General features: G+C 38.3%; 1 protein-coding gene across 1 annotated transcript in view; it reads right to left on the bottom strand.

Annotated features, from left to right (window-relative positions):
• Positions 1-14,364, bottom strand: part of TEX10 (testis expressed 10) — a 57,958-nt gene that overhangs the window by 23,919 nt on the left and 19,675 nt on the right. Inside the window, exons 9-10 of the mRNA XM_065052955.1 lie at positions 10,256-10,431; positions 9,306-9,483 (exon numbers count right to left, since the gene is read on the bottom strand). Coding sequence (XP_064909027.1) covers positions 9,306-9,483; positions 10,256-10,431 — 354 coding nt within the window. The remainder of the gene's footprint in view (positions 1-9,305; positions 9,484-10,255; positions 10,432-14,364) is intronic.

Raw genomic sequence — 14,364 nt, 5'->3', positions numbered from 1 at the left:
TGTCCTTCAAACACATCAGGAGCAGAAAACTTCCCAAGATTCTGTACACGCAGCAGACAACCAGTGCATGAGAGCAGCACTCAGGTAAAATAAGGCTACAGAACAGAAGCTACAGGAATTCTGCCCATCTCTGACCACCAGAGAAGGAACTGTACTGGTTCCCATCCCAGAATGACTCTTCAGGAAGACCTGTTGCAACTTCAAGCAGCTGCACAACATATTATGGAACCAACAAACCAGAATGGACTTACCAGGATGAGATGGCATTCACAGTGCAAAGGCAAGGCAGGGATGAGCAGAACTACTAACAGCTGTGAGCAACCTGCCATCTGAGACCTTCCCTGACACCTACAGCCTGGGCAGGGCAGGGGGGGGACAAATGTGGTGATGTTTTGGGAGGCTGTTTTTAAAAATAAGTTCCACATAACGAAGATCTGTAACTTTAATTCCTGCACTAGGCAAATTAATACACACTGGAACAATGGATAACATTATCTAACACATGAATACCTATGTCATGCTTGGGTACAGACAAAATGGTTTCTGAAAAAATATTTTTTTCCTCACATACCTCTTAGAAATCTTAGGGGGTAGGTGCACATGAATATGAAAGACCCTATAATACTCAGGAGAAAGAATTCCAGAAAACTAAGCAGACAGTGTAGGAATGAAGGTCCTTACATGAAAAGACAACTGGTTTAATGGCAGGAAATAGTGGGTAGAACTCGCTGATCGGCTCCCACAGCGGAATAAAAACATCACTGGAGGTTCATGAGACCTGTGCTGTACGGCCTATTCATCAACAACCCAGAGAGATCACACAAGTCCACTAATAACATTCACATTATTTAGTATACCAAAGTATTTTCTATAGCAGCATGCAGCTAATCAAGTCTACTCTTTCTTTTCTTGCCAAAGCTATTCAGACAGCTCATCTACCTACAATCTGAAGATGACACACCACCACATTCCAGATGCATGTTCTGTTGGTCTGCAGCTCATCAGGATACAGATGAGCAGCTCTTTTTGCCTACCCAGGGGTTCAGTTAAGGTCTTAGAAATAGGAGAAGCAGAGTAAGTGGTTCTTGCACAACAGCCAGAATAATCACACTGCAACCAAGGGTCATAAAGAAGTTGTCTCCACTGCATGAAATGCAGCTGAGTTTTCCTACACAACCCAAGATTACAGATGTGTAGGACAAAACCTGTTTATGTTTTTGAATCTTCCACCATGATCACCCAGAAACTGTGTTGAGAAGTTACTGATCCACAGAAAGGTGGTAAAGAAAAACTTCCCTTTTGGCTTTCTTGTTTTTAGGACCTGCGCCATCTATGACCTCTCAACACAGCCAAGTCTAATATCAGCCCAGAGAGTTTATCTATCAAGACAAAACTGTTCAACTACTGACCAGTGCTCACCAGGAGCAGAAGACATCCACAGAGACACTGCAGCATCCTTCTCTGCAGCTAAGAGGACTCCCTTCAAATTCCGCAGCACACTGCTCAGGGGTCACTGTCCGAGCCCAGAAACACTGCTCTGCTGAATGAAAACCACACCAGGACAACACTGTACAGGTGTGTCTTCTAGTCAGCCTCCTCACAGGGCTGTCATGAACATCTCGTGTTTTACACAGACACCTAGCTGCACAACTAGCAACAGCAATGCCTGATAACCATCTAAAATAGTGCTTACACTTAAACCTCCCTGTCAAACACAAGGTAATGGGACAATTCTGGAATTAGCTGTTCTGAAGATCTTGGCAAGTATGTTACCATATATCCCAAACACTCCCATGTGTTCATTCTCAAGAACTACACATGTATAAACAACAATATACACTGGCAGGAGCAAAACCACGTGTAAGTACAATACTAGGACTGTTGAACCTTTATGGAAGAAAAATACAAAACATCTTCTCCCACGTACTTGCACTACTGTAAAATATGTTATTTTAAAACACTCAAAAGCACTGTGCCAATATTTATCTCAGCTTTGGAATAGTTTATTCCTGTCTAGCTTAGATGAACAATAATTTGTCAAATTGAAATGCAACTGCAATAAAGTATAAACCCAGGTTCCTGCATCAACTTAATTAAATCAGTTTCATGTTACATTGTTAAGGAGGATCAACATTCTTGGCTTCTTAAAGGGACAGGAAACCAACACTGTCACAAAAAGATGTTGAAATCACTTTAAAAAAAAAAAATAAAAATAGATCTTTGAGTACTTCTCCAACCCTGCACCCATCTCATAATTCACACCAACTCAGCTTGAGGTAGCATATGTCCTGAACACGAACTTTGAGAGTAAGTGAAGAGTTTTTATCTTCCTCTAACAGGTTACCATATGTAGACACTGGTTTGTTAGTATGAGTTTTTTGTTTTAACTTTCATTATCTCTTTGGAAGGATCAACTGTTTCCATTTGAAGATGTGGGAAAATACAATAAACATCTGCAAGGAATTACCAGGGATTTGGGGAAAAATATGAACCCTATTTTAAGAAAACAACAAGTTGAGCTATGCATTGTTAAAAGTAAGCCTGTCCGCTACTCATTTGCTCCATGGTTGCAAAGGTTGTCTGAAGAAAAGAACTGCTCATACATTATAAACAAGAGCACAAATGGGAAGAAACATTCACTAATGAGCAAACGGCATTTACTGACTAGTGCAATTTTAAGTGCAGCAACATAATTCTCTTCCACTTGGTTAGGAATATCAAGCTACAACCAACCACCTGGGGACAAATTTAGAGGGCCACGTCCTAAACACAGGCTTAGCCACCTCCCTCGCTCAAGTCCTAGACCTCGACATAACAGCGAGCAAGGAAAAGGAAATTTGCTGATGAGATCCAGATTAAGGAATGCAACAACCATGGATCCCTTCCACTCTTGCAGTAAGGAAAACTTTTACTTTTCATCTTCAGCAGCATCAAGTCAAGGAAGTGCCAGCATTCTTGAAAGCACACTCTTTATATTCAAAGGTGCCTTAAGCATTCGTTAACTTTTAAATACTCTTCTCCTTCATTTTTCTTCTAAATTCAGGGCTGTGAAAATATAACCAGAAAAACACTTCACAGTGAACACACACCTTACTACTTTTACATTTTTCATTTTTCTTCGCAACCTATTCATAATTACTACACCTTCCTACACAGGTGTGCTTTTCTTATTGTCCAAGGTGTACTGAGTTGACTTTCCATAGTACCACATGTAATGACTTGAAAGTGATTTATTTTTTCTTTTTCTCCTTTTTTTTTTTGTTTTTAATAAGAATTTCTTTTATTTTAGTATAAATTTTATGTCTTTTTTTCCCAATACTGTTCTTAAATCTTTTCCTCACAGCATTTGTATGAGAATTACTTCATTTAATTGCTCTGTCAGTGTTGTTACTCACAATAATGGGTTACAACATTCTTTCCAGGTTCTCTCCAGATTACAAATACTTTTTGGGAATATAATTTTTTTGTTGCCTACAACAATGCATTCAATAAGTCTTTAATGAAGCAGAATATAGGCTTTTAGTTACCTACATTCTGCATTCTCACTGTGCTTCCACCAGCTGTCAAAGGTTGCAGATCACATAACCAGGATGACTAAATAAAGCAAAAGTAATACTTACTCACAAAGGAAGTATCTACAGAAAACTTCGAACTCTACGATGACCCTAAAACATATCTGGGTAACATATTTGGAGACACAGAATTTTGTATCTTACACTAAACAGACATTAAAATTACCATCCCCATTCTTTCTAAACACCATATTCTCAAGGACAGCAGGAAATCACAAGCATCCACAGCTGTTTGATGAGATGCCAGCTGAGCTCCCTCATTATTGTCTGAATAGCAACAGAATATTTTAAAGGTGTTACCTCTTAAGAAGGAGTCCCTTTACAGTGATGACAAGCAGAATGTGAATTACCTCCAGAGTTATCTCAAACCTGTGAAGACTAGGAACTCCCACACAATTTATGTCTCATTGGGAGAGAGCACTCAGCTTTTATTTATCTGGTCCTCACCCTTCTCATTTTCTACAGCAACAGAAACAACAGTTCTTTGTGACATCCCAGCAGGGAAAGAGCCCCACAAGAATAAGAAGTAGCTGTTTGAAGCCACTGGAGAGCTCATTTGTGGACATGCTACTTCAAGAGAGAAATACCATAAATTAATTCCTATTGGTTTTTTTTTATCTGGGCTGTGAAATATTATCTAATTCCATATCACAGTGAAACCATTTCCACACACACTGTTGCAATGCATTAAATTCTAAAAAAATCTGTAACTATTATGCACAAATAAGGCACATAAATTGCATTTATGTAATTACACTAAATAAAGGCACATAAATAAATTGCATTTATGTAATTATACTCAATAGGTTTTCCTTATTTGTACCTCACGACATGTCAAACAGAACTTTTCCCAAGAAGTCAGCAATCTAGCTTTTCAGTTTATTATTATTATTCTCATAATCTGCATTTAGTAATCTGTATCTCACAAAAATATTCAGGTTATGTATTAATTATCTTAAGTAACCTACCTTATACAAAAGAAAAAAATGTGTTTGCAAGAATATCTGCCATTCAATCACCACAAAATCACTAAGAACTAGCAAACAAAAACATTGAGACTAACAAATGGTGACAAATGATGTTCCTCTGCCACTGTTACTGTACACAGATTTTTTGTATATTAACAGCAGACCTCCCTTTTGTCAGACAAGACAATCTACCATGTACAGGGTGAGTTTACAACATCTAAGGCGTTTCCACATCTGACAAAAAGATTTGCCTCAAAGCCAGTCTTCCAAAAAGTCCTCAGAAAGAAAAGTATATACCGTACTAGTCCTTTTAATACCATTCTGAAGCAGCCCATCTGCCCTACAAGTGTAGAAAGTAGGAGCAGAGGGATTACACTGAAAATTCTTTCCAGCTCTACCTACAATAATGCTCAAGTTTGACCGTAGTCCCTACTAGACAATCCATGATTAATATATTTCTTGATTTCCTGGACAGAATCGTCTATCTGTCCATAGCCACATCCTCCCAGAATCACCAGAATTCCACCACTGAGATGAAGCTAAGGCTGGAATTTCAAACCAAACAGCCCACTCATTAAATGTTACATATTCCTGCCCAACACTTTAGCCTTTCATCTTTAATTAGGAGAGAACTACTATTCAAGCATTTACAAGCTATTCCAATAAATAATTAATTTTAAATGCTTAAGTTCATTATTTTAGAAATGCAGCACACTGCATCAAGATGAATGGCTCATTTCAATATATAAATCTAAGTAGTACCACCCAACAACAGCAAAAAAACCTTGCAGATTTGGTGAACCATCTAAAATACTTCCCACACCCTTGTATTTGTCTTCATAAATTTAAACTCAGAGGCTAAAATCAGAAGCTGACTCAGGGAATTAATCATCTTCCAAGGAACCACTACCTCTCATTTCTCTCAGTCTGAAGTCACAGATGGTTTGCTCAGGTTGCTCCACATCTTTCCTCACCTGTTGGTGTATGAACAGGAGAGGGGAGAAATATCTACACTCCAAAACCCTGGCAGGTTTCCATCGCTCAAAACCCTGATTGGATTCATTGAAGTTACCTATGTCTCAGGTCCCCCACAGTAGGCACAAGGCAGGCACTGGACAACAGCAGAGAAATTCAGTCAAGAGAACACTTTGTGTCCCCTCGGTTTCACCTGATACTCACCAGCTGCAGCGGTCCCAGTGAGCCAAAGAGCAGCAAGCTCTGCTTCTTGGCACACACACCAATTACCTTAAGTCTGGCCATGTTCATACTATCGCTTGCCACAGGGTGGTTGCATTTCAGTTTTGTTTTCAGAATGCTCCTTGGCCTATACTAGTGAATATGGACCAAAAGCATAACAGGAAGCATCCTAATAATAATTTACCACTATTGATAATCACTTCCCATGCTCAGAAGCCTTCCTATTATATACAGAAATACCATCAACACCATCTTAATTCTCAGCACACACAGAGCCCACCATGGCTCACTTTGTGGACTCCTGAAGACCACCTGACTATTCATTTCACCATCGCAAAAGAAAAAAGTGGAAACTTTTAAATGTCTTAAGAATTCATTTCTAATCAACAAAAAATTCTAGAAGTGAACATGCAATAATTATAATTTAATGCTACCATCCGATACCATCACAGGGCTGTGGTTTAAGCCATCTGGATGCATTTACTATCTAGTTTTATAGTTTACACACACATAAAGCTATGAGTTTGAGTTTATAATGATTCTTCCCAGAATAACAGCAAGTCTTATTATAATCCATATGTACGGTCATCAAATCCACTTTAACATAGCTTCTTCTCAGCAAATACACATGGGTATGTATCTGCATTCTCCGATGCACCTAAGAACGTACATGCTCTGCTATCAAGAATAATGCTGAAATACAGTATTTTAAAGAAATTTAAAACAATTACCAAATACAGCAGTGAGCCTCTGATGCTACTGAATGCAATCTATTTAAGGCATGACAGATAAGCAGGTGGCTTAGAAGAAATTTTATAAAAACTCCCCCCCCCCCACCAAACAGAACATGAATCTACTGGAAGAAAAACAGTGCCATCTACTGACAACACCAGTTTTACTCATAAATGATGCCTTCCAATGGAATAACTTTTATCCACTCCTTTAAGCAAAAATATCATGATCTAGAACTAAAGAAAGTGTCCCATGAACCAGATTGTGGAACAAAACTGTGAAATGAGATACACATTTTGCTATAGTACTTGTTCATTTCAAAAATTTTCAAGTTTAACTCTGAGCATCACAAGAGCTGTAAATGACTACAAAAGTTACCTAGTTCCTCTACTCCCTTCAGGTCTTTACCTCTGCTATCCACGATATACTTTTGTCCAACCTGATATTAAGTATCTCCCATGAATTATATTTATACCACCTTCCTACAAAGCCTATTCCAGTATGTAGCTCTACCTTTGCAAAGTTTTGCTAGCACTCAAACCAAATGTTTTTCCTGACATTTAAGGTTTATATTGCTAATCCAACTAAAAATGCATTCTCCCAACCCTTTCCAAGAGTCTTTTATGCACATGAAGTTCCCCACTCCTTCCCAGCCTTATTTGCCTAACAGTGACAATTTGTCAGTCATTCCCTATTATCACAATTTACAGACTATTGTTTTTTGTCTGCTCCCCTTCAAACTCAATCCAGTTCATCCACATCACTACCTAAAAGCAAGTCACCAAACTGGACACAATAATCCAGCTTGGCTTTTCTGATAAGAGCTGGAAAATTAGTTCATGTACCCCATCTGCAATGAGCGGTTATGAAGCTCATAAAGCCCAGCTAAGGTTCATATCTAGAAAAACGACTACGGTTTCTTTAACTGTACAACTCATTTTCCCCAAGGAAGAAGATATCAGGCTCTTCTCTTCTTGAGTAGTTAATATTGTTACTTATCTCCCTATCTTTGCATGCTTAAGTTGCCAAAGCAACTTTTTCTGGGGAAGGGCATCCCTCTCGGCAGCCACTAAAACTTCCAACATCATCTCAGCTCTCTAATTCTTTAAGGCATCCTAGAATTAAGTTTAGGATAAAAATGTCTACAGTCATGATGATAAGAAAAAAAAGGCAGTTTTTCACAAGAGATTTCACCCATGTACTAAGAAGCTGAGCCACAGCTAAAAATATGTCATTGACAAGTCCTGTAAAACTTGTACTAAAAGTTTTTAAGTTGGCTGTATAGGTGAGAATGTCTTTTCAATCCTGTTGCATTCACCTGGTCTGTAAAAGATCTTTCCAAAGACTTCTACTATTTTCAGATGTGTTTCTAAAGAAAACTGATCAAGTTCTTGTTTTTAACACAGATTATTCTCAGTGAAGTGGAAACAGCCTTTTCAAAGAAAAATAATGCTCAGTCAAGAGTAATACCTCTTCTCCAACTTTCCTCAGAACTTGTAATCTTCCAGAAAGGAGGACTGCTAGGGCTTATCAATACAAGAAACTGCACTGGTGTAACTATGGCAGTACTTCTTTCCCATCTAGTTATTTCAGATTGACTTCTTGGGTGGATAATCCACAATCTTTGTATTCAACTTAACTTAAAATATGTTCCAAATACCATAAATTAACATCAAGATACTTTCTTTGCACCTTTGAAAAATGAAAAGTTGCTCCTCTTCCTCCTCTTTCGTCAGGACATAACCTACTTTTGATAAGAACGACGTTCCCTCAGCTGTCTCTTTCATCTTCTACCAAAAGGATCAAATGCCCACATCCCACCTGCAGCTTTCTGATAATCTTTAAAAGCTTTAGTTCTTTCAATGACTGTCTTTGATGTGATTATGGTTTGCCACTGAACTTCCAGTATATGGAAGAGCATTTCTTTTTTTTCCCAAAACTAGATAGAATTTCATTTTTATAGTGGTATATAGGATATTATACATTTCATCACCATCACTTCATACATTTATCACCCTATTCACATGTTATACAGCTAATATGAACAGGTCTGTATTTGACAGTACATTGCGTCATGTAATGTTTTAATAAAATTATGGTTAAGTTCCAAAAAGCATTAAGAAAAAAACCCCAGCAAACTATAATCTATACAAGCTTAATTCCTGTTTATTTATCTAAACTCTGTACAATATAGATCAATGGAGAAAAGCAAGTGCATTTTTTCACAAGCAGCAAAAATATCCTTGTGATATCCCAGCAAGCCTTCAACTCACTCCAGTGGAACAGCAGGATCTCTCCCTGACTTTGCAGACACACTTACCCTCTTTCAAGCCAGGACAAAACCAACAAGAGCGTGAATAATTTCTAACAAGACACTTGCCTAGCAACTATGATTTGGCTATTAAGCGTGGTAATTACAGGAAAAGCAAGTTTTAAAAATTTGAAAGAAAGCAGAACATGATAACACACACTGGTTGGTTGTTTTTTTACTACAAACAGTCAAGCCAAAGTATTTATGAGGAAAAGCTGCCATCAGTGCCAGAACAAAGACCACCAATGATGACGTTCTGGGTAGAGGGTGCTCAATACCACACAGCCTTACAGGTAACTGATATGATTTTGTTATCAATCATTGGAGAAAACTGGTCAGTGTAAAGACAGAGCTAAAGTGAAAGGCTAGAAGTAAAGTTTGATGAAAGCATTAACTTTCCTCATTATGCCAACACTGATTTTTTTGTGCAGACCAGTAACAAAGTTCATGCTTAATGTCTAAACTTTTTTTTTTTTTTTTTTTTTAAAACAACAGCTAAATTAAAGCAGACGTTCCCAGCCATACCTCATGCGCAGTATCCCGATGAGGGTGGCGGCCAGCTCAGAGGACATCCTACCCATGAGGCAGCAGCGGCTGAGTCGGGCGAGCAGGCTGGCAGGCAGGCCGGGCAAGAAGTACACCAGCTGCACCAGCCGCCGCTGGGCCTCTGCCGGCAGCAGCACCAGCGTCCCGTCCAGCGGATCTACCGGCACACACACACACAGTCATCATGCTGTCACTTAAAATTGTCTTTACATACACAACAAACTTTTGTACTTTGTGACAATTCCAGAGCATAAGCATCTCATGCAAAATGCTGCAACAATCCTGTAGTGACCCGTCCTCTTTCCTAACTGCTCTTACTTAGCTAAGAGCCCATAGTGCGATACTACCAGAAGTAAATTTCACAAAATCTGAAGCTTCTAGTCTGCCAGACTAATGTTCTGCTAACTTGAAGATTTTGATCTTTTTACTAGACTTTAGGAAGGGACCTTATCACCATGTTCCAGTATTTAAAGGGTGGCTACAAAGAAGATTGAGAATCCCTTTTTACAAGAAGTCACATGGAATAGACAAGGGGCAATGGGTACAAGTTTCTCCCAGGGAGATTCTGACAGGACACAAGGGGGAAATCTTTCATGATGAGAACAATCAGCCACTGGAATAATCTCCCCAGGGAAATAGTTGCTTCCCCAACATTGGACATTTTAAGTTTGGGCTGGACAGAGTGCTAGGCTGTCTTGTCTAGACTGTGCTTTTGTCAAGATAGGTTGGCCCAAATGATCCTTGAAACTCCTTCCAACCAATTCTATTATTCTATTTCTTTTAACCTTTATTATAAGGGACTTAACCAACCTCCACAACCCCCATGCAGGCTTTATGTCCACCTAGGAAACACCAGTATTTTCCATGTATTGCAACTTCCCTGCCAAGTGATGGACAAAATAAGTTCTGCTGTAGTGTAAAAGTCTTACCATATATTCGAGCAGCAGTGGCTTGTAAACTTTGTAGTAATTCCTTGTTTGAACGAGAAGCAGCAGAATGAATGATATCAATCAGCTGATTTGAAAGCTCAGGGTTTCTCAAGCCAAGCAGAGCAAGCTGCTGAGGTAAGCCAGCCAACCAACGAGACAAAACTTTACTTCGACTTCTAAAGAAAGAGGGGAAAAAACAACAAAAGACCAAAAACTTACTCTTTCCAGTCTTGGTTAAGTTACTTTAATGTCATGTACAATTAAATTACAATGAAGTGCAATACTGTGATTTGCTGAGAGTATTTCACTAGAACATTTCAGCACATTGGTGTGCTACTACAGCTACATCAGAAGTATGTATTTGATCCATAGGTTTGGCACTGCGTATTTTCAACTCTGTCAGAAAGTACTTGTGGAAATTGACTGTATGCTGCCAAAGCAACTCTTTATCATTAGTTTTATTCGTTTATTTTTAATGAGTTATGAGTCAGGCTAAAGATCCATGAGACTACTATACCCTCTATACCACTGAATCCCCCAATCAAGCTATTACTCTTTAGGCTAGACCTTCAAATTCAATTCTACCTTTGCTGTCACCTTGTTTGCCAATTCAGATACCTCTTAAAGCAGAATGAAAAACTAGAACTTGTGGGAACAGCACCGAACCATCTTATTAACCAAGTGTGTTGTGTCAGATGCTCTCCCCTTGTCCATGCAGCCATTCATCACAGAAAGTTATGATGTTGGCAAAGCATGATTTCCTCTTATGTGCTAGCTTGTTCCCCATTATCTGCTTGTCCTTTATACATTCAGATATTAATTCCGAGCAAAGACTGCATGATCTTTCCAGAGATCAAGCTGAAGCTCATCAGCCTGATACTCCCCAGATTCTCTTCAAGATAGATTTGTCTTTTTCCATATCTCCTATATGACAAACAATGGCTTCACTTTCACAAGACAACTTTCTCAGATATATCCCTGCATATCCACCTGGTCCATCGCTTTCACTACATTCAGCTGATAAGATTCTTCACTTGCTAAATTTAAAGAGGCTTTTTACATAAGATCTTACTTGTTCTGTTGGAATGTCTAGCTTTCTACCGAGATGCTCAAGAAAGGTAAAACTGAGGTGTTTTGGCTGATTCAAACATGAGTGGAAGGAGTCCTTATAGCTTTGGTTCCCCCTGCAGCTCTTACAAGTCAGGTTTTCTTGGGCATAAGTCCCTACAAACACAAGTCAACTGAATGAGGTATCACATGATCTTGTTCAAAGATTACAATACTTCCATGTATCTTCTGCTACAGCTTTGCATATTTAAAAATTACACTTTTTACCCACAATCTTGGTGGGGAAGCATACAGAAGGACACAGATCACGGGATTATTGTTTGCAACTGCCTGGTTCAATTTTAGATTTAAGAAAATCCCGTTAGTTAAGTGCAACAATTTTTGTTTTGTATAAATATACCTCTTCCTTCTTCTACCATTCCCTCACGTAATCTAGTTCTTTTGGTTTATTTCTCATTTCCTCTGTTCAGATAACGCTTCTGAACTGTATGTCACCAGAAAGTTTCTATTGGCATGCCCCTGCTTTGTGACCCAGTCACTAATGATAACATGAAGTTTAGCTTCAAGAGAGCTCTGAGGAACTGTACAAACAGACTCTTCAGTTTTACCATTCCCATTGTCACCTATGTACTGTGTATCCCACTGTAGACACTCCTATTCTTTAAGTGAGACTCCATCTTTTACACCAAATCCAGACTGCTTTACCTGCTTTTAAAGGTAATAGTCAAAGTTCTTACTATCTGCATTTTCACACATCAGCTCTCCCAAGTCCCTGGAATAAAATTTACCTAATCTTCCTCTTTTGCATTCAATGCAATTTCATTCACAGCACTTTTGTTTCCAAATCTGAGGACCCTGACCATCCCTTGTGTTTTATGCAATTTATAATAACATTTATTGAAATATGTGACAAGATATTTATATTGAAGGACCTGAATTCATCCTAATTTCAGACTCACTTCTTCCCTTTATCCTACAGCATGATGGTTTTCACATCCTGTGAAAAAAATCATTCAGCTTGACATTTAGGAATTGCTATTTCTAACCTGTTTGTCAGAAAAACAGAAATTAAGCCAGTTTATCAATTCCTCTTTTTCTATTCTCTGTAAGTGCCGTTGACCATAAAAGGCCCCTAAAAGCTGGCCAAGAAACAGCAAAAAACTTGGACATTAATTTCTTTCCAGGCTCTTCCCTAGCCCAAGATAAATTTTCATGTGTATTTATGACTTGTTTCTCCAGACCTCCTCCTCTGTTCTAATCAATCTGCCTGTTTATAATCAGGACACTTCACTAATTAGGTGTTTTGGTTTTGTTTGGTGGTTTGTTTTGTGTGTGTTTTTTTGTTTCATTTGTTTTGGGTTTTTTGTTTATTTTGTTTTTCCTTTAAACATCTTTGCTGCTGAGCTTTAAAGCCTGACAGCCTCCATCATAGATTTGCTTTTATTTATCCTTTCTAGGATAAAAACTCAAACAATGTTATAGACCAACCCTATCTTCCATCAGCTACAATTTCTATTACATCCTGGTTTATCAAATCAAGTACCATTTATACACCAAAAGCATTTCATCAGCTTACTACTAAAATGATGATTACATGAAAGAAGCTGCTAAGTGTAAATCAAGAAGTTCAAAGTAGGTCTTCGAAGGTGTCAACAAAGGTAGCATAATAATGATAGAAGTTACTTAGTTTTCAGAAGGCCTGACAAAATCCCTCACAAAAAACTTTTTGAGGAAACTAAGTATCCATGACATGAGAGAGGGCTTTGCATAGAGAGATTAATTTTGTTTAACAGCAGGAAAAGCCTGAAGAAGAGACAACTTAAGTGGGTGAGTTTGAGGTGGGCTCAACAGAGGTCTCAAATCACTTGAAACGCCAAGTGGTGGTTGGGAATAAAGTATTTGTTTTCTCTTCTCACAGAAGAAGTGGGTGCTGGTATCAAATGAAGTTAGAAGAAGCCAGGATCAAAACAAAGAAAAGATGGTCTTCAGACAGCTGAGCTTCGTCACTCCTTGACAGACGCTGCTGCACTTGCTCTTTATTTAGACCAGTCCAAGGACTAACTAGAAAAGCTCATGGAAAAGACATCCACTGGGTGATACTAAACACACAGAAGCTCTGTGCAGTGAGGAAGTACAGGCTTCAAATGGTTAGAAGCTTAGAGTACTATGGAAAACTTATTCTTGTCTTCTTCCTACAGCATCTCACATAGTTGCGCTGAAGGCAGGCTGTGAGTCTAAATAGCCTTTTAAGTCTCTACCAGTGTATATATATATACATGCAGGTGTATACACACACTATATGCATAGATACACACAATGACTATGCACATGTGTGTAGCGATTAGTGGTCAAGATAACTAACATCAAGACGGAAATATTAACTCTGAACCTTGCAATAAATCAATCAAGCTTTCTTTCACATAGCAACAATAAACCAAAAGCTCCTACCTAACCTTTGAATGAGATATACCTAAAAAATAAACAGCTTCACTTAAATGTCCTTGGAAAATATTCCAACATGAATTCTGCTCCTCTCTGACTGCTCTTGAAAAGCTTCTGAGAAAAAACAAAACAAAAACAAGAGGACAGTCGTCACAAGAAGGCTGAAGGAGCTATGACAAACTGAATGGAATAACATGAATGTCATCCAGGATCTACTGCACAGTCCTTATATTGAAGAAATGAGAAAAGCAAACAAAAAAACAACAAAAAACCAAATAAACAAAACAACAAAACACTTGGCCCTAAAGGAAAGAAATTGAACAGTATAGTACACAACATTACATTGTCAATTTCTTGTCAGACATAAGTGCAATTATCCTTTTTGCAAAGGAGTTTTGAGATTTTGTTCTTCTGTTACTAAAAATGTCACAATTTGATGTAGACTAAGAGGAACAGCAGGAAAACAGCTGCCATTTGTGATGTCTAAATATAGAAAATTAAAGCTTTCTAGACAGTTAGATGATCACATCAAACTGGATGAGATGCTCAAGACTTCCAGGAAAGTACAGAAAACAGTGGTTATGTAACCTCAGGGAAAT

This window comes from Columba livia, chromosome 2 (genome assembly GCF_036013475.1).
Source record: "Columba livia isolate bColLiv1 breed racing homer chromosome 2, bColLiv1.pat.W.v2, whole genome shotgun sequence".
Classification (NCBI taxonomy): Eukaryota; Metazoa; Chordata; class Aves; order Columbiformes; family Columbidae; genus Columba; species Columba livia.
The sequence above is the reverse complement of the archived record's forward strand: the minus strand, read 5'-3'. Positions and strand labels throughout refer to the sequence as shown.